The 24,231-nt window shown below is 42.2% G+C and overlaps 1 protein-coding gene across 1 annotated transcript in view; it reads left to right on the plus strand.

Annotated features, from left to right (window-relative positions):
- Positions 1 to 24,231, plus strand: part of prim2 (DNA primase subunit 2) — a 114,207-nt gene that overhangs the window by 63,030 nt on the left and 26,946 nt on the right. Inside the window, exons 9-10 of the mRNA XM_035793991.2 lie at positions 2,060 to 2,132; positions 3,818 to 4,003. Coding sequence (XP_035649884.1) covers positions 2,060 to 2,132; positions 3,818 to 4,003 — 259 coding nt within the window. The remainder of the gene's footprint in view (positions 1 to 2,059; positions 2,133 to 3,817; positions 4,004 to 24,231) is intronic.

Raw genomic sequence — 24,231 nt, forward strand, 5'->3', positions numbered from 1 at the left:
TGTGTAGGAGTGATCCAACCTGGGCCCTACAGGTCTATAGCCCATCCTGGCGTTCAGAAAAGGACCCACCAAGTCCTGGGCTAGGTTACAGCCCTTCCACCTGCGTCTCACTGGCCATCTACCCCCCCCCTGCATCCTTCAATGATTGTAAAGGATAGGGAAACAAGAAGCATTCCCCAAAGGCAACTCTACCAACCTGCTGTTTCATTTGGTTTTTAAGGAAGTCCGATTGAGGCCTCTTTTAATTGGATCCGTCGTTGCAGGCACTTAGGTTGTTTCGACTGCAGAACACTTCCCACTGTGTTGCAATGCATGGCAATGCATGCTGGGGCAGCCAGATAAGGTAGTGTCATGGGGCCAGCTTGTGCCCTCGAAACAAACCCGTGTCCTTAAGCAAACTAGCTGTTGAATCGAAACAGGAAAACAAGAGGATTTGGACACAGAAGCGATAGCTGGCAGGGCCCCGCTCCATCAGAATGGAGCAGGCAGCATAAGCCCAAAGCCTGTGCTTGGACCGTCGGTCGCTAGGTCCCACAGATGATTCCATTTCACTTTGAGACGTTCTGTGGTAAAAGCTAGATTACCAGGGAAGGATCCGGTTTCATCTGCAGCCAAAGTTGTCTTTGTATCTCTGGGAACCACAAATGTGGCTTAACCGATTTTCAAAAGGCAGCTTCTGGAGTGCATCATTGATCCCCCTTTAAACTAATGCACACCACCTCTCCTTTAGAATTTAAGGCATACTAGGAAAACTCAATAAATTATTAGGACATACAATCTGAATGATGAATGTGTCATATTTGATTAAATACAGTTATAATTCATCATTTTCCATGAAATGACAAATTCTAGATATTGGTTTACCGTAAGTTAACATGATAAATAAATTAGATGAAATGTCCTCATCTAAGTAGCTTGCAGATATAGTAAAACTTGTGACTGTCAATGGCACGGAGCTTTACACCATTTTAGCGATGCCGAAAAAGGACCTTGTTTAAACACATTTCTTTTAAATGATCGCCATCTGACCCTTTATATTCTGTTAATGTTGCCTCATGGGCAATACGTGGTCCAGGCCTCTAATTTAAGTCAAAGGATTTGGTTTTACAAACCTGATTAGCCCGTAACCCGGCTGTTGAGCTCCATTTAATCGAGTGGCCTTTCAAATGGCATTTAGTCTCAATTTCTGTCATCTGGATTATATCAGTGCCGTAAGGCTCTGTGATCGGAGCGAGAAGACGCACCTCACATGTATTAAGCTTTTGTAGGTTAAATAGGGTTTTGACCTTTACCCATGGCATCAAATCAAGATGCCTAAATTAGGCCATTTGAGGGGACGCAATATTTAGATTTTGAAAGTGTGTAAATGAATGTATCTTCCTGCAATTTTCCGACAGTTGAGTGTTTTGTTAACTGGGTAAGATTACGGAGGTTGTGTAATACATAGGGTCTCTGGGGATCCTCTTCATTGAACAACTGTTTTTTGGCAAGGCATACTGAAGTTGCACAAAGACAAGTCAGTTAATTTATGGAGGGCTCCTGTTCAAATGTCAGGCACTGGTAAATCAATCACACAGATATCGATCAATGGGATTGATCTTGACCAATGCAACATTTTGCTGGGAGCGACAATAGAAATGGATACAACTGCAGAACATGCAGGAAGAATATTACTTTTGACTTATTCCAGAAAAATGGTCACTGGTCCCCAAACTTTATTTGAGAAACATTGCATATTTCCATTTGGGACTTATTTCCCAAATGTAAGGGCATTTGAAACATATTTCTCTATGGAAATTGCAAAAAAATGTCTCTGCAATCCACCATTCAATGAAATACGTCAGACTTCATTTCTGTATAGTGCACAATTATAACTTTCTATGGGGACTGCGGAGAGTAAGCTTGTTATCATGGACTCTGATCCCTAACCATGTAACCATGTCCAAATGTAGCACTTTGTAGGCTAATGACTGTGTTATTTATCTGGACCTATTGTTATAGACAGGAGTCATCTATTTCACTTTGCCCCTCTCTTGTTGGCCCATTTCTGTCCTTGTAGCCATGCTTACGTGGGTCAGGACTACAGCATACAGAAGAATATTGGGAAAATTTCTTTGGAGCAGATCGATCCGGTGAGTATGCATTGAAACACAAAGGGCACATTTATACTAGGGATGACAAGTAAGATGGAGGATGTTGATTATATCAGAACAGAAATGTAAACTGTCATAGGTGGACAGAACTGCTGCTACAGGATCTCAGTATTGGTCCATACGGTATGTTTCCATCTGTGGCGTAGTGGAGGGTAAACGTCTTTTACACACCTGTTGCGGGAACAGTACAGGGAGTGTTACTTTACTCACCGTGAACCGAGGTCAGCATTTACTGTTTTATTACCACTTACATCGCTGCTTTCCCATAATCAGACCTCCTTAGGATCACAAACAAGTAGCTAGTTCGCACACAGTTTTAGTACTTTTTAACTTCTTGTCTATTGATTGCACAGGGTCATGTCATGCTTATAAGTGTTGGCAAATTGTCTCTTCAGTCTTCACAAGGATTACTGTTTGAAAGGCAAAAGTGCTCAGATTTCATACCTAATGTCTTTGCGTTAGCGACACAGCCGTTCTCTACATGGACATTCAGAAGGGGTTTTTAATGAACCATTGTGGTCTCTCATAGGGGCAGTTAAACTGACCGAGGCCACAGCTCAGCTCAGCCTCACTGTGCATTCTTCACTTTCTCCATTTCAGAGACCACTGCTGTTCCAATTAAGTTGCTCGTCAGCAATTGCTAATTTTGCCTTCAGATTTTCCTTGCATTTAATCGCCGTCAATGGAAGTAATGTATCAAATTAAAGCCCTTTTACGATCTGGTGCATAAACAAGAACATTTCCTTTCAATCAACGGACTCGACTCAAAATGTTTGCATTCAGAATGAAACGTTCCCTGCCCCCAATACAATGGGAAATGTCACCCACACAATGCTTTGTTTTCTTTTTCTATGCAGAACATATTTAGTACTACATTTTTCAATGGCGAAATCACAGCATTCTTTCTAAGTCTGCTGACGCAGGCATGGCATGAAGGTGAGCAGGAAATGGATAATAAACCAAGGCTATCCGTCGATCAGGAAAGCAGCTTTTGTCTGGGCTACTGGCAAGACTTTCCTCTACTACTTGGTCCTGACATCTGCTACCAGAATTAAAAGGCTGTCTGTGATCTAGGTTGTTTTTTTATTTTTTACCTCTGATCGGCACCTGTGATGTTGGTCTTGAGCTAAGAGTGGCTAATACAGGACCTTGTGATCCCCAGACGACTGGGCTAGACGGGCACCGCAACCCCTCTCTCTCGCTGGTCTGCTAAATCAGCGTTCCTCCTTATCAGCAATGAATGTTTTATTTATAATGAACTTTTCATTACATCTCTGTGCTATGGTGAGGGCATTAAAAATAAAATGGGAACATGGAACAGGGTAGGAAAGTCTACAGGAAGGCAATTGTATAGAGGTGCATGTGCTTTATTTACATGATATTGAGCTGTATTTATTTCATAGTACCTACCACCGCAGCTTTAAGTGATAAGGAAGCCAGACCTCGATACATGTTTAGCTTAGTCTGGATTAGGATATCGCTGGTGACATAACAAACTGGCTGCATATCTGTGCTTTCATAAAGCAAAAATAAAACATTGAATATGGAGTCATTGGTGGATGAAATGGTTAATTCCATGTAGCTTGTTGATTGCATTACTGCCATGGTAGAGTGAGATAGTTGACTTGCCTTTTGCCTGCATATGTTAATGTATCTTCCTCTAGCTATCGGCCAAGTCCTACCCCCTGTGCATGAGGCAGCTCCACCGGGGGTTGAGGGACAGCCACCACCTCCGTCACGGCGGGCGCTTGCAGTACGGACTGTTCCTCAAGGGCATCGGCCTCACTCTGGACCAGGCCCTGCAGTTCTGGAGGTCCGAGTTCGTCAAGGGCAAAGTGGACGCTGACAAGGTAACCTTCTTGGACTTGATTTGAGATTGATTTCAAATTAATTCAATTTTTTTTTAATGCGTGTAAAACTGCTCCAGCCAGAGCCAACAGTACACGCATAAAATTGAGGCGATCCTCTCGGGTGCGTAACAATATGTTGAGCCTATTGCCAGTCCAATTTCTCAACTAGTAATATTTTGAGGTAGGAAGGAAATGAATCGTACATGGATAATAAACACAATGTATTCACAAAGAAAAGCTCAAGTTACTCGGATTGGTTGTATGGCCTAAATGTCCTCATACTTTATAGTTGTATTGATGAAAGAGTTCTGCCCTTCCTCCAGGATCTTAATTCTAGAATTGTCAGCGAATGTTATGATTCTGTCTTACTTCATGTCTACGGTACATTCAACAAGAAAATGACTGTCCTCAGCTGAACTAGTCTCTCCTGGTTTCCACTTCTCATTCTGCATCTGAATTGTTCTTTCCAATTGATCCTCAATCACCAGAACCCTGATGAGGTTCCCATCTACCTTAGGGGAGGTGTTTTGAAAGCTGATACATTTGAATATAATCCTCTGTCAAGAGAATTGAGCGCTCACTCAAGCTGTTCCACTGTAAATTCCTTTATCGTTCAAGTGGAATTTCACCTCAGGCTCAGCTGGAGAATAACACCACCCACTTCCCAATTTTTCACCCACTCAAGTCTTGGACACTCGATGTCTGCTGTATCTCTGGCTGTTAAAGTGAAACTCACCCCGATAGTGCATTCCTTAGTTAGGTCAAGTGTGCTGGTCTTTCTGTTTTCTAGTGGTATACATCCATGGCGGTAATGTTAGTGGCTACTGTATTTCAGGTAAGAGCTTCAATTTGTGGCAGTACGGTTAGTGTGTTGTTGACTGGCTGATTGCACGTACCTGTTATGTGAGCAGTTATGGTGGGTAAACGAATGAAATAAAGCAGCAGTTTTAGAAACTTTGTAATTATAGAATGACATTTTTCTTGAGGGAGTTGGCGCACTCTTTTTTTGTAGACCCCCATTTTCAGCAGGACAGCGAATTCATACCAGGGGTGAAGGATAGGCTTTCTAATCTGCATTAACGATATGCGTATGAGGATTCTGCAAGTGTTATTCCCAGGCAGGATACATAGGCTAGAATGTATCAACAGCACATACGTAACAGTTATGCTGTAGGAGCAGCAATATTCATTTACGGGAACCTTTTTGTACATGTATATTTGTACTTGAAGTTTCAGTTGAGCTTGAATAATTTATGGATTAAGAAAACCAACATGATTTGGTGAAAGAAAACCAATAGCATACTTCTGGAAGGTTATGTTTGTTTCTTCGTGAGCTGTGTTATCTTGCAAATGAGAAGAATATACCACAAGATGAATAATGTATGCTTTTAAAGTGCTTTGACTGCAGCAATCGTATTGATCAATGGAGGGCTAAAAATACAGGTGTTACATTGACAATACAAGGACAGGTGGGGAAGGGATAAGATGTGTGTTTATGCACTTCCAGCCATGTAAAATGAAGAAGAAACACAATGGTTCTCTTTCTGCAGATACTGCTTTTTCGTTGATTGTTTAAAATTGTGTGCAATTTTCAGTGACAACACCGCAGAGAAAATGGGTGCCTTTGCCACTTTTTCTTTGTAAGAGCAAAAATTAAGATCTAGATGAGTCATTTTGGGACAAGATGTGTTTTGAAGCACCACTTTACAAAAATGTCCTCAATAAAGAAGACAAATGTCCACAGATTACTGTAGTTTCACAATATTAACTGACATGCCCAACACAAGCAGATAGATTCAAACAGGGTCTTAGAAATTGGAATTGTCTTACAGGTTTTAATCAGAATTAGACACCATACATTTACATTGATGTATGCCTACTTGATATGAGTTAGACTACCTAATCATGGAAATTAACATTTTAATCTTATGTACATTCGAGTTTCACTTTGTGGTCAATGTCCACCCAGTAACACCATTTGACTGACGCTTGAATTTCTACACTCCCTTTCAACCTGCAGTGTATACTTACTGAGCTGCCCTTCCATTTTCACAAGTTGGGAGGGAAAAGTCAGGTGAAATAAGTCAATACTGTATATTTTGACATATAAATTGATTTCTAGCTGCACTCTGCTCAAACACCTGAAATTAAATTATTTCTGTGAACACTTCTCCCTGCACACTTCTCAACCTTCTGACTGATTTAGGCATCCAGTAGATTAGGGTCATTGCGAGACACCTTCAAGACTGGCCTTTCCCACTGAGACTTCAGCAGTACAGCGTGACGAACAAAACATTCACCTTGCTGTACTGGTTTCTATGGAGGCACGCCACAGTTCAGAGTTGCTTTGACTTCACTACTGCGAAGCCACTTTCACACACTCTCTCAAAAGCAATGAGGGTGTCCTTTTCCCATTCCTCCAGTTTCACTTCCTCCTCCTCCACATCCCCCATCCTACAGTAGCCTCGCACCATTTGTCCTGTTTAAGCGGCTCCCAGCTCAGGCGGGTGGACAGATTCTCTGCCGGTCATGGAACGCCACTCCTCAAAGTGACCTATTTTCAGGGTGGCTGGGTCCCCTCTGTCTGCCCTCTCAGGTGGAACCTGGACTGCGGCACACACAAACCACAAGTCTTTGTCCCGTGGTGGAGGAGGCAGCGGAGATGCAGGCTGGTGCCAGGCAGGTTGCGGCTCTCCCAGTGATGTATGTGCCGTTTGTGGCAGGCTGCATAAAGCCTCCCCATTTAGCATGTGGCTGAGAAGATTGGAGCCAGCGAGGCTGAAACGGGGCCTTGGCTGCCAGAGGTACCTAATGTTACAGAACAGGGAGGAAGAAAATTATGGAAGCGAACGTGATCGCCATTGATTTCTGGGTTTCTCCGGAAGGTATTAATTTGGATGACTACTCTCTTTGGTTCTGCTGTTTTGCAGTCAGGATGACTCTGGGTACTTGGCTATGATATCCCACGGTAGCCCTTTACACTCATACCCGTTTATGACTTGAACATGGCAGATTTGGACACCGATAAGCACCTAAATTGGAACGCCGTGGTTGTACACTAACATGCTATACATGACGTCAGAGCCGAGGGTCGCCGCTTCACCGCTCTGTATTTTTTTTGACTGGCAGCCGGTCTGAACCTGAGCGCTGCATGTGCAACAAGAAGTTGCCCCCACCCCTGCTGGTAATTGGGCAACCGTTGCACATTTTTTTTGTTTCCTACGTGTGGGAAATGCTGTAAATTACGAGGACTCAATGTATTTTGGAAGATGATCCAGTACATTGAGGATAATAATAAATACCGCTTTGACGTCATACAAGCCAGACACAAAAAGTGAGTCCAAATGTGTCATTTACATTTCCATATCATAAAACTCATGTCATATACAGTGTCAACATTTATGATCACAATGTTTGTTGTACAGTTACAAGATGACATGGCTTATACCCTGGGTTATCCTGAACACAAGGAGCTGATGTTTGATGTACAGTTACAAGATGACATGGCTTATACCCTGGGTTATCCTGAACACAAGGAGCTGATGTTTGATGTACAGTTACAAGATGACATGGCTTATACCCTGGGTTATCCTGAACACAAGGAGCTGACGTTTGTTGTACTGTTACAAGATGACATGGCTTATACCCTGGGTTATCCTGGACACAAGGAGCTGATGTTTGTTGTACTGTTACAAGATGACATGGCTTATACCCTGGGTTATCCTGAACACAAGGAGCTGATGTTTGTTGTACTGTTACAAGATGACATGGCTTATACCCTGGGTTATCCTGAACACAAGGAGCTGATGTTTGTTGTACAGTTACAAGATGACATGGCTTATACCCTGGGTTATCCTGAACACAAGGAGCTGATGTTTGTTGTACAGTTACAAGATGACATGGCTTATACCCTGGGTTATCCTGGACACAAGGAGCTGATGTTTGTTGTACTGTTACAAGATGACATGGCTTATACCCTGGGTTATCCTGAACACAAGGAGCTGATATTTGTTGTACTGTTACAAGATGACATGACTTATACCCTGGTTTATCCTGAACACAAGGAGCTGATGTTTGTTGTACTGTTACAAGATGACATGGCTTATACCCTGGGTTATCCTGAACACAAGGAGCTGACGTTTGTTGTACTGTTACAAGATGACATGGCTTATACCCTGGGTTATCCTGGACACAAGGAGCTGATGTTTGTTGTACTGTTACAAGATGACATGGCTTATACCCTGGGTTATCCTGAACACAAGGAGCTGATGTTTGATGTGCAGTTACAAGATGACATGGCTTATACCCTGGGTTATCCTGGACACAAGGAGCTGATGTTTGTTGTACTGTTACAAGATGACATGGCTTATACCCTGGGTTATCCTGGACACAAGGAGCTGATGTTTGTTGTACTGTTACAAGATGACATGGCTTATACCCTGGGTTATCCTGAACACAAGGAGCTGATGTTTGTTGTAGTGTTACAAGATGACATGACTCATACCCTGGGTTATCCTGAACACAAGGAGCTGATGTTTGTTGTACTGTTACAAGATGACATGGCTTATACCCTGGGTTATCCTGAACACAAGGAGCTGATGTTTGTTGTACTGTTACAAGATGACATGGCTTATACCCTGGGTTATCCTGAACACAAGGAGCTGATGTTTGATGTACAGTTACAAGATGACATGGCTTATACCCTGGGTTATCCTGGACACAAGGAGCTGATGTTTGTTGTACTGTTACAAGATGACATGGCTTATACCCTGGGTTATCCTGAACACAAGGAGCTGATGTTTGTTGTACAGTTACAAGATGACATGGCTTATACCCTGGGTTATCCTGAACACAAGGAGCTGATGTTTGTTGTACAGTTACAAGATGACATGGCTTATACCCTGGGTTATCCTGAACACAAGGAGCTGACGTTTGTTGTACAGTTACAAGATGACATGGCTTATACCCTGGGTTATCCTGGACCCAAGGAGCTGATGTTTGTTGTACTGTTACAAGATGACATGGCTTATACCCTGGGTTATCCTGAACACAAGGAGCTGATGTTTGATGTACAGTTACAAGATGACATGGCTTATACCCTGGGTTATCCTGAACACAAGGAGCTGATGTTTGTTGTACTGTTACAAGATGACATGGCTTATACCCTGGGTTATCCTGGACACAAGGAGCTGATGTTTGTTGTACTGTTACAAGATGACATGGCTTATACCCTGGGTTATCCTGAACACAAGGAGCTGATGTTTGATGTGCAGTTACAAGATGACATGGCTTATACCCTGGGTTATCCTGGACACAAGGAGCTGATGTTTGTTGTACAGTTACAAGATGACATGGCTTATACCCTGGGTTATCCTGAACACAAGGAGCTGATGTTTGTTGTACTGTTACAAGATGACATGGCTTATACCCTGGGTTATCCTGAACACAAGGAGCTGATGTTTGTTGTACAGTTACAAGATGACATGGCTTATACCCTGGGTTATCCTGAACACAAGGAGCTGATGTTTGTTGTACAGTTACAAGATGACATGGCTTATACCCTGGGTTATCCTGGACACAAGGAGCTGATGTTTGTTGTACTGTTACAAGATGACATGGCTTATACCCTGGGTTATCCTGAACACAAGGAGCTGATGTTTGATGTGCAGTTACAAGATGACATGGCTTATACCCTGGGTTATCCTGGACACAAGGAGCTGATGTTTGTTGTACAGTTACAAGATGACATGGCTTATACCCTGGGTTATCCTGAACACAAGGAGCTGATGTTTGTTGTACTGTTACAAGATGACATGGCTTATACCCTGGGTTATCCTGAACACAAGGAGCTGATGTTTGTTGTACAGTTACAAGATGACATGGCTTATACCCTGGGTTATCCTGAACACAAGGAGCTGATGTTTGTTGTACAGTTACAAGATGACATGGCTTATACCCTGGGTTATCCTGAACACAAGGAGCTGATGTTTGTTGTACAGTTACAAGATGACATGGCTTATACCCTGGGTTATCCTGAACACAAGGAGCTGATGTTTGTTGTACAGTTACAAGATGACATGGCTTATACCCTGGGTTATCCTGGACACAAGGAGCTGATGTTTGTTGTACTGTTACAAGATGACATGGCTTATACCCTGGGTTATCCTGAACACAAGGAGCTGATATTTGTTGTACTGTTACAAGATGACATGACTTATACCCTGGTTTATCCTGAACACAAGGAGCTGATGTTTGTTGTACTGTTACAAGATGACATGGCTTATACCCTGGGTTATCCTGAACACAAGGAGCTGACGTTTGTTGTACTGTTACAAGATGACATGGCTTATACCCTGGGTTATCCTGGACACAAGGAGCTGATGTTTGTTGTACTGTTACAAGATGACAAGGCTTATACCCTGGGTTATCCTGAACACAAGGAGCTGATGTTTGATGTGCAGTTACAAGATGACTTGGCTTATACCCTGGGTTATCCTGGACACAAGGAGCTGATGTTTGTTGTACTGTTACAAGATGACATGGCTTATACCCTGGGTTATCCTGGACACAAGGAGCTGATGTTTGTTGTACTGTTACAAGATGACATGGCTTATACCCTGGGTTATCCTGAACACAAGGAGCTGATGTTTGTTGTAGTGTTACAAGATGACATGACTCATACCCTGGGTTATCCTGAACACAAGGAGCTGATGTTTGTTGTACTGTTACAAGATGACATGGCTTATACCCTGGGTTATCCTGAACACAAGGAGCTGATGTTTGTTGTACTGTTACAAGATGACATGGCTTATACCCTGGGTTATCCTGAACACAAGGAGCTGATGTTTGATGTACAGTTACAAGATGACATGGCTTATACCCTGGGTTATCCTGGACACAAGGAGCTGATGTTTGTTGTACTGTTACAAGATGACATGGCTTATACCCTGGGTTATCCTGAACACAAGGAGCTGATGTTTGTTGTACAGTTACAAGATGACATGGCTTATACCCTGGGTTATCCTGAACACAAGGAGCTGATGTTTGTTGTACAGTTACAAGATGACATGGCTTATACCCTGGGTTATCCTGAACACAAGGAGCTGACGTTTGTTGTACAGTTACAAGATGACATGGCTTATACCCTGGGTTATCCTGGACCCAAGGAGCTGATGTTTGTTGTACTGTTACAAGATGACATGGCTTATACCCTGGGTTATCCTGAACACAAGGAGCTGATGTTTGATGTACAGTTACAAGATGACATGGCTTATACCCTGGGTTATCCTGAACACAAGGAGCTGATGTTTGTTGTACTGTTACAAGATGACATGGCTTATACCCTGGGTTATCCTGAACACAAGGAGCTGATGTTTGTTGTACAGTTACAAGATGACATGGCTTATACCCTGGGTTATCCTGAACACAAGGAGCTGATGTTTGATGTGCAGTTACAAGATGACATGGCTTATACCCTGGGTTATCCTGGACACAAGGAGCTGATGTTTGTTGTACAGTTACAAGATGACATGGCTTATACCCTGGGTTATCCTGAACACAAGGAGCTGATGTTTGTTGTACTGTTACAAGATGACATGGCTTATACCCTGGGTTATCCTGAACACAAGGAGCTGATGTTTGTTGTACAGTTACAAGATGACATGGCTTATACCCTGGGTTATCCTGAACACAAGGAGCTGATGTTTGTTGTACAGTTACAAGATGACATGGCTTATACCCTGGGTTATCCTGGACACAAGGAGCTGATGTTTGTTGTACTGTTACAAGATGACATGGCTTATACCCTGGGTTATCCTGAACACAAGGAGCTGATGTTTGATGTGCAGTTACAAGATGACATGGCTTATACCCTGGGTTATCCTGGACACAAGGAGCTGATGTTTGTTGTACAGTTACAAGATGACATGGCTTATACCCTGGGTTATCCTGAACACAAGGAGCTGATGTTTGTTGTACTGTTACAAGATGACATGGCTTATACCCTGGGTTATCCTGAACACAAGGAGCTGATGTTTGTTGTACAGTTACAAGATGACATGGCTTATACCCTGGGTTATCCTGAACACAAGGAGCTGATGTTTGTTGTACTGTTACAAGATGACATGGCTTATACCCTGGGTTATCCTGAACACAAGGAGCTGATGTTTGTTGTACTGTTACAAGATGACATGGCTTATACCCTGGGTTATCCTGAACACAAGGAGCTGATGTTTGTTGTACAGTTACAAGATGACATGGCTTATACCCTGGGTTATCCTGAACACAAGGAGCTGATGTTTGATGTGCAGTTACAAGATGACATGGCTTATACCCTGGGTTATCCTGGACACAAGGAGCTGATGTTTGTTGTACTGTTACAAGATGACATGGCTTATACCCTGGGTTATCCTGAACACAAGGAGCTGATGTTTGTTGTACTGTTACAAGATGACATGACTTATACCCTGGGTTATCCTGAACACAAGGAGCTGATGTTTGTTGTACTGTTACAAGATGACATGGCTTATACCCTGGGTTATCCTGAACACAAGGAGCTGATGTTTGATGTACAGTTGCAAGATGACATGGCTTATACCCTGGGTTATCCTGGACACAAGGAGCTGATGTTTGTTGTACTGTTACAAGATGACATGGCTTATACCCTGGGTTATCCTGAACACAAGGAGCTGATGTTTGATGTACAGTTACAAGATGACATGACTTATACCCTGGGTTATCCTGAACACAAGGAGCTGATGTTTGTTGTACTGTTACAAGATGACATGGCTTATACCCTGGGTTATCCTGAACACAAGGAGCTGATGTTTGTTGTACAGTTACAAGATGACATGGCTTATACCCTGGGTTATCCTGAACACAAGGAGCTGATGTTTGTTGTACTGTTACAAGATGACATGGCTTATACCCTGGGTTATCCTGGACACAAGGAGCTGATGTTTGTTGTACTGTTACAAGATGACATGGCTTATACCCTGGGTTATCCTGAACACAAGGAGCTGATGTTTGTTGTACTGTTACAAGATGACATGACTCATACCCTGGGTTATCCTGAACACAAGGAGCTGATGTTTGTTGTACTGTTACAAGATGACATGGCTTATACCCTGGGTTATCCTGAACACAAGGAGCTGATGTTTGTTGTAATGTTACAAGATGACATGGCTTATACCCTGGGTTATCCTGAACACAAGGAGCTGATGTTTGATGTACAGTTACAAGATGACATGGCTTATACCCTGGGTTATCCTGAACACAAGGAGCTGATGTTTGATGTACAGTTACAAGATGACATGGCTTATACCCTGGGTTATCCTGAACACAAGGAGCTGATGTTTGTTGTACAGTTACAAGATGACATGGCTTATACCCTGGGTTATCCTGAACACAAGGAGCTGACGTTTGTTGTACAGTTACAAGATGACATGGCTTATACCCTGGGTTATCCTGGACCCAAGGAGCTGATGTTTGTTGTACTGTTACAAGATGACATGGCTTATACCCTGGGTTATCCTGAACACAAGGAGCTGATGTTTGATGTACAGTTACAAGATGACATGGCTTATACCCTGGGTTATCCTGAACACAAGGAGCTGATGTTTGTTGTACTGTTACAAGATGACATGGCTTATACCCTGGGTTATCCTGAACACAAGGAGCTGATGTTTGTTGTACAGTTACAAGATGACATGGCTTATACCCTGGGTTATCCTGAACACAAGGAGCTGATGTTTGTTGTACTGTTACAAGATGACATGGCTTATACCCTGGGTTATCCTGAACACAAGGAGCTGATGTTTGTTGTACAGTTACAATATGACATGGCTTATACCCTGGGTTATCCTGAACACAAGGAGCTGATGTTTGTTGTACTGTTACAAGATGACATGGCTTATACCCTGGGTTATCCTGAACACAAGGAGCTGATGTTTGTTGTACTGTTACAAGATGACATGGCTTATACCCTGGTTTATCCTGAACACAAGGAGCTGATGTTTGTTGTACAGTTACAAGATGACATGGCTTATACCCTGGGTTATCCTGAACACAAGGAGCTGATGTTTGTTGTACAGTTACAAGATGACATGGCTTATACCCTGGGTTATCCTGAACACAAGGAGCTGATGTTTGTTGTACTGTTACAAGATGACATGGCTTATACCCTGGGTTATCCTGAACACAAGGAGCTGATGTTTGTTGTACTGTTACAAGATGACATGGCTTATACCCTGGGTTATCCTGAACACAAGGAGCTGATGTTTGTTGTACTGTTACAAGATGACATGGCTTATACCCTGGGTTATCCTGAACACAAGGAGCTGATGTTTGTTGTACAGTTACAAGATGACATGGCTTATACCCTGGGTTATCCTGAACACAAGGAGCTGATGTTTGTTGTACAGTGAACACAGTTTGCAGTGAACCACGCAGCTGAATGTACTTGCCTTGTGAAAGCCTAACACTGTAAGATTGTATTTTGCTAGTGATTTTGGCAATAGAACAAGCTTTCAAATGATGCCCGCCTGACCCAGATTGCGATTTTATAATGTACCGTTTTTGGATTGCGTAAACAACCGTGATTGTGTAAAGGCTGGGAAGCAGGGTTGTGTTCCAATCAAAACAACTACAAGTGTGCTTGATGTAGTTCCTCAACGGCACAGCTAGCAGAGCAACAAAAAACACCTTATAGGTGTTATACACTTATAGGTGTTACACACTTTGGAGAGGTGCATGTCCACTTGGAAACACCGGTTAGACCTCTCACTCAAACCCTTGTAATTGTTTTGTCTCGTGTTGCTCCTACCCCATATTTTCCGATTCAGGTGAACTGTTGTCCTCACCTTTAGTCTAACCTTTTAATTGCTACCATGGTTATGCATGTACTTTCCATATTTATTTTGTAAGAAACATTTCAATTTAGCCCTATTCATATAGGCAAATTCCCACGAGTGTAAGAGGTATGTCAAATATGTCCACCGCAAGTACGGTGTTGCATTGGTAAAAGCAGTCCCAAGCTGATGTGCGATTAGGAGAAACAGCTGGAATCAGCTCAGACGTGGCGACTCGTGATGAACCAATGTGTGTAAGTTCCATTATTGATTAAGTTCCATATGAAGCTGATTTGGTGTAAATAAATAATGTCCAGAAACCCCTTGGCCCTCTCCCAGCTCCTTCTCAGCCCTCTGCATGCTCCTGTAACATGACTACGTCCTCAGAAAACCCTCATCAATATTGCACTGTCTCGCGCCTCTGCACTCTGACCGCATACGCTCCATATCAATAGCCTGGACCATGTCAACCTTTTCTTCTCTGTGGTTGGAGGCCAGGGGGGCGGCAGGGCAGAACAGGCCAGGTCTCTACTGCTGCTAAGCGGACAACATTTGTGTTGATGGAGCGTGGACAATGTGAGGTGCGTCAGGGTGAAACTCATTAGACTGGCTCACTGGCGGACCGACCTGCAGAGGAGCTAATTCTCCTGACTGGCCATGCAGGGACATGCCATATCTACATTAGTGATTCCTATTTCCTTTCCGAATCGCATTCCATCTGAAGATGAAAGCAGCAAGTCTGGACCAAGGTGCTGCCGGTCTTTTATTTTAAAAAACACAAAAAAAAAAACATTTACAGTCTAGCAGGTGTTGGCAGCTTGTGTAGCAGCTGCGTGTCGGAGCATCTTTTATAGCGCCTGCGGGTGTAATGAGCCTATAAACACAGGCATATGGACCTGTGGAGTTGTACTGTTGACCTCGAGAAGATGACACCAACACCGATATTATGTTGGATGAATATCCAGACCTATAGAGAATCAAATATTATTCAGTTATACAGTCACTAGTGAAAGTCTACACACCCCTTGCACAGTTATCACATAATGCTGCCTTAAAATGACATCTAAAAAGGGAATAAATGTGTTTTTTCCTACAAATCTATAAAACCTATTCAACATTTCACTCTGCGGTCAAATATGGTAAAATCAAAGGATTTATTTCCAATAAACTTTGATTTGCTTTTCGACGTTAAATCATTTTTTACAAATCCCCCTCCCATGCACATTTTAGATCTAGAATTCAAATTGTTTTTCTACTGATGTACACAACCTAATCCACATTTCCAGTGAAAGTGAAAGAATTAGATAGCATTTTCCAAATGAATACAAAAGAAAAAACCATGGTGCCTTGATTGGATATGTCTTCACACCCCAGAGTTAATAGTTGCTGGAATCATTTTGAATAAGATTCTACCAACTTTGCACAACTAATTCTTCTTTCACTTTGGAAGTGTCGAGTAGGTTGTGTACTACATCTGTAGGGGGAAAAATCGAATGTAATAAATGTTTTGATGTCATTTTAAGGCAGCAAAATGTGGAGACAGTGCAAGGGGTGTGTAGCCCCACTAGGCACTGTAATTGGAATTCACAAGATGTGTTTGTTTGGTTTTCTCTGAATCATTCACAGGAAGTGTAATGAAATTGGTTTGAAAAGAGATGAGCATAGATTATCAATTGGTATGCAACTCCAGGCTAGACCCTAATGACTGTTTATTACTGTAAAACTTTTATTCTACACGTTTTTGAGTTTGTGTAGTGAATTTAGTCTTGCGTTTGCTCATGGACTCATAGATGGGCAAACAACAATGGATTGTTTCAGGAAATTGCAGAGCTGCTGTCATCAAAGCTTTTCAACATTGACAGTTTTTTTTCTTTCTTTTTTTCCAATTGTAAACTTTAAAAACACATGCATCACTAGGCTTTGTTCTGCGGAGCTGTAAGTGCTGAGGGGTGCTTTTGAAGGATGACCACTGAGACAGAGGGCTGAGGAGGCAGAAGCAGCTCCCTGTACAGCCAGCCTAAGGAGTCCACCAGGAGAAAGGGGATAACTAGTCAGTTGCACCACTGAATGCATTCAGCCGAAATGTGTCTTTCGCATTTAACCCAACCCCTCTTCAGGATTCTTAATATTCTCCACTGGTGTGCAGCAACAGCCCAGCACAGCCAGATTCTGCCAAAGTTACTGTTGCTGCCTGCCGCAGTGTATCCTGGGAAGGTCTCCAGACTTCAGTCTAAGCCTGATGGGATGTTTGAGAGCTCGGCTACGTGTAGGAATTTCACTCCCAACAGTTTAGCCTCATTGATCAGCCCCTACTATCTTTCTCTGCTCAAGTAAATGGTCCGCCCGCGTCTAATTGAGAAGCATTTCGCATTTTTCGACATCGCTCTTGGTATAAGGATGATAATTCATGCCTATTGCAGTGTAAAATTGTGTAGGCCCAATACTTGGAATGCAAATCCTGATATTATGTTCACTTATGCATAGAGCTGTAAGAGTGGTTGGTTGTTCTGTGCCAATTAGTGGAAAGATATTCTACCACTACTGTGCAGAATAGCTGCGCTAAATAGTTGGGTAGTCCTCTCAATCTTACCCTCTATTTTTCTACTGTCTACCAAGGTCTACTTTACTGTGTATTTTGATCTGTTACCTTCAGGCAGTAAGCGGTGTATAATTTATGGTAAAAACGCTGTCCCCTTGCCAATGTCAAAAAAAAGGCATGTGGTGTTCAACAAGCGCAGGATCGGCCCAGAGATAATAGGCTCAGACCGGTAGTATAGTATCACCATTCATCCACACACCTGGGCGCACACATAGATCTGCACGTGCAACACACACACACACACACTTGCAAAGCAGCTGCTGGTTTAATTAGAGCACTCCCCTTCTCCTGAGACATCACAGTCCACAGCACCAACGAGGTCTCCTCCATCAAGCAGCTCTACCTGGCTGCCCTAGATGCTGTTTACTCAACAAAACCCACCTGCGCCTCCATGACTTCCCACCACTAATTGACAGCGAGAGGAGACACTCAAGGGTGGCAGTGTGTAAAGTGGGTGGGACTCACGGCTTCTAGATCTGTGAAGGTTTCAAGCAGGTTTGAACGCTGAAGAAATGTGCCCTTGACTGAAGTAGCTGCTTTACTTGAGTTGCTCCAGTGGGAAAGTAATTCTGTGTCCAATGTTAAATCTATTTATGCAGCAATATCGAAAGAGTTGCTCTTATTTGATCAGAGTCCAATTATTTTATTTGTGGCTGTCAAGGGCACATCATCTCTAAAGTAACATCCTCTTCTCGTTGTCTCCTTTCCTTCATCGCCACTAATCTGAAAACACAATGGGTGAAAGTGATATGGCCAAAGCCTATCAGGCATCATGAAAACTATAGCTCTTACACTGCCTTCATTTGTCTCATAACATCTGATTTAACAATGTTTATCTGCAATGTAATGCCCTCAAAAGTTCCAAAAATGTCAGTTGGGTTTTGAATTTTTTTTGCATATTTATCACCCCAATGATCTTTCCAAAGTTAAGACTTGGATTAGAAAACATTTTGTGCATTGTTTTGCAAGAATAATAACTTTGAGGGTAACACAGACCTTGCTTGTATTTATTTGTACTTCTTAAAGGTAGACTTAGCGAAATGAAGTTGCCACAAGCAACACTGCAGATATTGAGATGAGCGAGATGCAACACTTCGCTCTCAGTCACACACAGTATCTGGGCATGTGCCACGGGTTCGATTCACGCTGTTACAGCGTGGTATTCACGGAACCAAAATAGGGGAGAAGTTGAGCCTTGGGCTTCAAATCATATTTTATTTGTCACATACACATGGTTAGCAGGTGTTAATACGAGTGTAATGAAATGCTTGTGCTTCTAGTTCCGACAATGCAGTAATAACCAACGAGTAATCTAACCTAACAATTTCACAACAACTACCTTATACAAACAAGTGTAAAGGAATGAAGAATATGTACATAAAACTATATGAATGAGTGATGGTACAGAACGGCATAGGCAAGATGCAGTAGATGGTATCGGGTACAGTATATACATATGAGATGAGTAATGTAGGGTATGTAAACATATAAAAGTAGCATTGTTTAAAGTGGCTAGTGATACATGTATTACATCTGTAAAAGTTTGTGCTTTTGGTGACAATCCAAATTTCTTCAGCCTCCTGAGTTTGAAGAGGCGCTGCTGCGCCTTCTTCACCACACTGTCTGTGTGGGTGGACCAATTTTGTTGGTCCATGATGTGTATGCCGAGGAAAACGTACTACCCTCTCCACTACTGTCCCGTCGATATGGATAGGGGGTGCTCACTCTGCTGTTTCCTGAAGTCTACGATCATCTCCTTTCTTTTGTTGACGTTGAGTGTGAGGTTATTTTCCTGACACCACACTCCAAGGGCCCTCATCTCCTCCCTGTAGGCCGTCTCGTCGTTGTTGGTAATCAAGCCACTGTAGTGTCGTCTGCAAACTTGATGATTAAGTTGGAGGCGTGCATGACCTCGCAGTCGTGGGTGAACAGGGAGTACAGGAGAGGGCTCAGAACGCACCCTTGTGGGGCCCCAGTGTTGAGGATCAGCAGGGTAGAGATGTTGTTACCTACCCTCTCCACCTGGGGGCGGCCAGTCAGGAAGTCCAGTACCCAGTTACACAGGGCGGGGTCGAGACCCAGGGTCTCGAGCTTGATGACGAGTTTGAAGGGTACTATGGTGTTAAATGCTGAGCTGTAGTCGATGAACAGCATTCTCACATAGGTATTCCTCTTGTCCAGATGGGTTAGGGCAGTGTGGTTGCGATTGCATCGTCTGTGGACCTATTGGGGCGGTAAGCAAATTGGAGTGGGTCTAGGGTGTGCGTCGTTGTTTTGGTTCACCGGCTGGGATCCGATCCATTGTCCTGGGTGGTGTGCAAAACAGAGGATCCGCTTCGGGAAAGTCGTATTCCTGATTGTAACGATGGTGAGTTGACATTGCCCTTATATCCAATAGTTCCTCCCGACTGTATGTAATAAAACCTAAGATTACCTGGGGTACAAATGTAAGAAATAACACGTAAAAAACACGTTCCTAGGAATGCGAAGTGAGGCGGCCATCTCTGTCGGCGCCGGAAGTCAAACTCTCTTAGTTGTTGCGAAAATGTACCCATTATACTGTTTACTTTCTGCATCTACGTCATGTCACTGAGTCTACCTTTCAAGTTGAGAGTGAGAAATTAACACATTAGATCAATTTGAACCATCAGGAGGGAGTACTTGCTAGCAGTTAACACTGTTGATGTTTAGGCCTGGATTAGCCAATACACTACTAATAATAATAATAATATATGCCATTTAGCAGACGCTTTTATCCAAAGCGACTTACAGTCATGTGTGCATACATTCTATGTATGGGTGGTCCCGGGAATCGAACCCACTACCCTGGCGTTACAAGCGCCATGCTCTACCAACTGAGCTACAGAAGGACCACTACTAATTGGATATGTTAACAGTTCCAGTAATTTATATTTTTTCACCTACAAAATGTGTTTATTCTGCATTTGTGTGATGAGCAGTAGAACAAACATGGTTTTGGCTTATGTCAGTGTGCTTGCTTGTCATTTTATAGGATTTTGTTTCTGCTTTGTTCCAACCTCCATGTTGAGTACCTGCCTTACAGTGTCTTGCAAAAGTATATCGACCCCTTGTATTTCTTCAAATGTTGTGTTAAAGTGGGATTAAAATGGATTTAAGTGTTTTCTACACAAAATACTATCGTTGCAGAAGTATTCAGCGACTCTATAGGCTCATGTTTTTAAACGGTTACAGAGTTCAATGTCTGTGATGGGAGAGAAATGAGGATTGATCAACAACATTGTAGAGCGAAAATAATACAAATATTCCAAAACATGCAACAAGGTACTAAAGTAATACTTACGTTTGGGTAAACACAACACATCACTGAGTAACTGGCTCCTTATTTTTAAGCATGGTGGTGGCTGCGTTATGGTATGGGTATACTTGTCATCAGCAAATACTGGAGTTTTCAAGGATAAAAAGAGATGACAAGGAGCTAAGCACAGGCAAAATCCTAGAGCAGGGTTTCTTGAACGATGCTTTGGGACCCAAAGTGAGCCCTAAATATGTGAGAGGTGGGTCACGAGTTATGAGTAAACTTTGTGAAGGTGCTGGAGCAAACGGGTACAAAAGTATCTATATCCACAGTAAAACGAGTCCTATATCGACATAACTGGAAAGGCCGCTCAGCAAGGAAGAAGCCACTGCTCCAAAACCTCCATAGAAAATCCAGACTATGGTTTGCAACTGCACATGGGGACATAGATCGTACTCTTTGGAGAAATGTCCTTTGGTCTGATGAAGCAAATATAGAACTGTTTGGTCATAATGGCCATCATTATGTTTGGAGGAAAAGGGCGAGGCTTGCGAGCCGAAGAACACCATCCCAACCATGAAGCACAGGGGTAGCAGCATCATGTTGTGGGAGTGATTTGCTGCAGGAGGGACTGGTGCACTCCACAAAATAGATGGCATCAAGAGGGAGGAAAATGTGTGGATATAATGAAGCTACTTCTCAAGACATCAGTCAGGAAGTTAAAGCTTGGTCACAAATGGGTCTTCCAAATGGACAATGACCCCAAGCATACTTCCAAAGTTGTGGCAAAATGGCTTAAGGACAACAAAGTCAAGGTATTGGAGTGGCCATCACATCAATCCCATAGAAAATGTTTGGGCAGACCTGAAAAGGTGTGTGTGAGCAAGGAGGCCTAGAAACCTGACTCAGTTACACCAGCTCTGTCAGGAGGAATGGGCCAAAATTCACCCAACTTATTGTGGGAGGCTTTTGGAAGGTTACCCTAAATGTTTGGCCCAAGTTAAACTATTTTTAAATGCAATGCTACCAAATACTAATTTAGTGTATGTAAACTTCTGACCCTCTGGGAATATGATGAAATAAATAAAAGGTTAAATAAATTATTCTCTTCTATTATTCTGGAATTTCACATTCTTAAAATAAAGTGGTGATCCTAACTGACCTAAGACAGGGAATTTTTACTAGGATTAAATTTCAGGAATTGTGAAACTGAGTTTAAATGTATTTGGTTAAGGTGTATATAAACTTCCGACTTCAACTGTAAAAACAGTACCAGTTCAAAGTTTGGACAGTCATTCAAGAGTTTTTGTTTATTTTTATGATTTTCTACATGTTTGAATAATAGTGAACTAACACATGGAATCATGTATTAACCAAAAGAAATTGTTAAATAAATCAAAATATATATTTTATATTTGAGATTCTATAAAGTAGCCACCCTTTGCCTTTGACAGCTTGGCATTCTCTCAACCAGCTTCATGAGGAATGTGTTTCCACATATGCTGTGCACTTGTTGGCTGCTTTTCCTTCACTCTGAACTCAACTCATCCCAAACCATCTAAATTGGCTTGAGATCAGGTGATTGTGGAGGCCAGGTCATCTGATGCAGCACTCCATCACTCTCCTTCTTGGTCAAATAGCCCTTACACAGCCTGGAGGTGTGTTGGGTCATTGTCCTGTTGAAAAACAAATGATAGTCCCAGTAAGTGTCCTTTGGTAGTGGTTTCTTTGCAGCAATTGGACCATGAAGGCCTGATTTCATGCAGTCTCTTCTGAACACACATCTGAACAGTTGATGTGTCTGTTACTTGAACTCTGAAGCATTTATTTGTTCTGCAAGCTGAGTTGCAGTTAACTAATAATTTTATCCTCTGCACCGGGGGTAACTCTGGGTCTTCCTTACCTGTGACGGTCCTCCTGAGAGCCAGTATCATCATAGCGCTTGATGGTTTTTGCGACTGCACTTGAAACTTTCAAAGTTCTTAATGTTCCTGGATTTACTGACCTTCATATCTTAAAGTAATGATGGAATATTGTTTCTCTTTGCTTATTTGAGCTGTTCGTGCCATAATATGGACTTGGTCTTTTACCTTGTCACAACACAACTGATTGGCTCAAACACATTAAGAAAGAAAGAAATTCCACAAATTAACTTTCAACAAGGCACACCTGTTAATTGAAATGCATTTTGAGGTGACTACCTCATGAAGTTGGTCGAGAGAATGCCAAGAGTTTGCAAAGCTGTCATCAAGGCAAAGGTTTGCTACTTTGAAGAATCTCACATATAACATATATTTTGATTTAACACTTTATTGGTTACTACATGATTCCATATGTGTTATTTCATAGTTTTGATGTCTTCACTACTCATCTACAATGTAGAAAATAGTAAGAATAAAGAAAAACCCTAGAATTAGTTGGTGTGTCCAAACTTTTTTAACTAGTTCTGTATACCCATGCATGACAGGTAGGCTATCCCGTTCAACTGGTGGCCCATAGTAAATAAACGCTAGTGTTTGCTAAAATATAAATATGCTCGATCTTATGGTATTTAGATGTAGGTATTAGTTTATTTTCATTATCCTACACTGAGACCAGAAACTCCTATTATAGCAGTTCTATTTGTTTTTTCCCTCCACTCCTCCTCATGACTCGGTCCTCCATATAGCACTTAGTTTTTCTGTAGTTTAATAGTTTCTCATTCACTGCCCTTGATTGAAACCAGGTAATTAGGTAATTGACCCAGGAACATTGAGTGTCTGGTGAATCTGTACGTGAGAGGCTGCATGCTAAACCCTTCCAAACTATTTAAATGCTCCTTGAAGGTGCTACAGGTTTTTATTATTCAAGTCACTCCCAGGATGTAATCTCTGTTTCCATCTAGTTCTATGCTTAATGCCTCTGCCGACGCATTAGTCTTTGGAGCGCTCTCGCTTTTGCTGTCTGCTCTTGATACATTTCACACAGCCAGACAAAGGTGGAAGAGCTGTGCTCTGTTCGCACCCTGACACTGAAAGAAAAGGCTTTCTGTATTGGAAAAAACAAAGCTTCTGAACATACATGGTGATTGCTTAGACTTCTGCCATAAAGTCCACTTATGGACTTGGACTCTCTGAAGAAACCTTTCTGAAGTTGGATTAAAATTGTATGGATTTTAAGAAGACTTTACATATTAATATATCCAATATCCTCTGTGCTTTCCACCTAAATCCAGAGCCAGTCTATAGCCTACAGTTCCCAAAATGTTAGACTACATGTATTTGTCATCCATATAGGCAGGAAGTGCCTAACAATTATGTAGCATGTATGTAGCTTGTATCCTCAAGCTATTTACCCAACCCACTAATATAATGGTCTCTGAAGGCTGCATGTTTCTTAACTGCAATAGCAGACAAATGTGCATTTTAGGAAGAGCCATGATGCATTGTGGAGTCCCTCATTTTCAATGTTGCCCTGAGTTTGCACCCTTTATTTGACAAGGTGTTCATAGTCATAAGGCTTGTAG

The sequence above is a fragment of the Oncorhynchus keta genome, chromosome 2 (assembly GCF_023373465.1).
Source record: "Oncorhynchus keta strain PuntledgeMale-10-30-2019 chromosome 2, Oket_V2, whole genome shotgun sequence".
Lineage (NCBI taxonomy): Eukaryota > Metazoa > Chordata > Actinopteri > Salmoniformes > Salmonidae > Oncorhynchus > Oncorhynchus keta.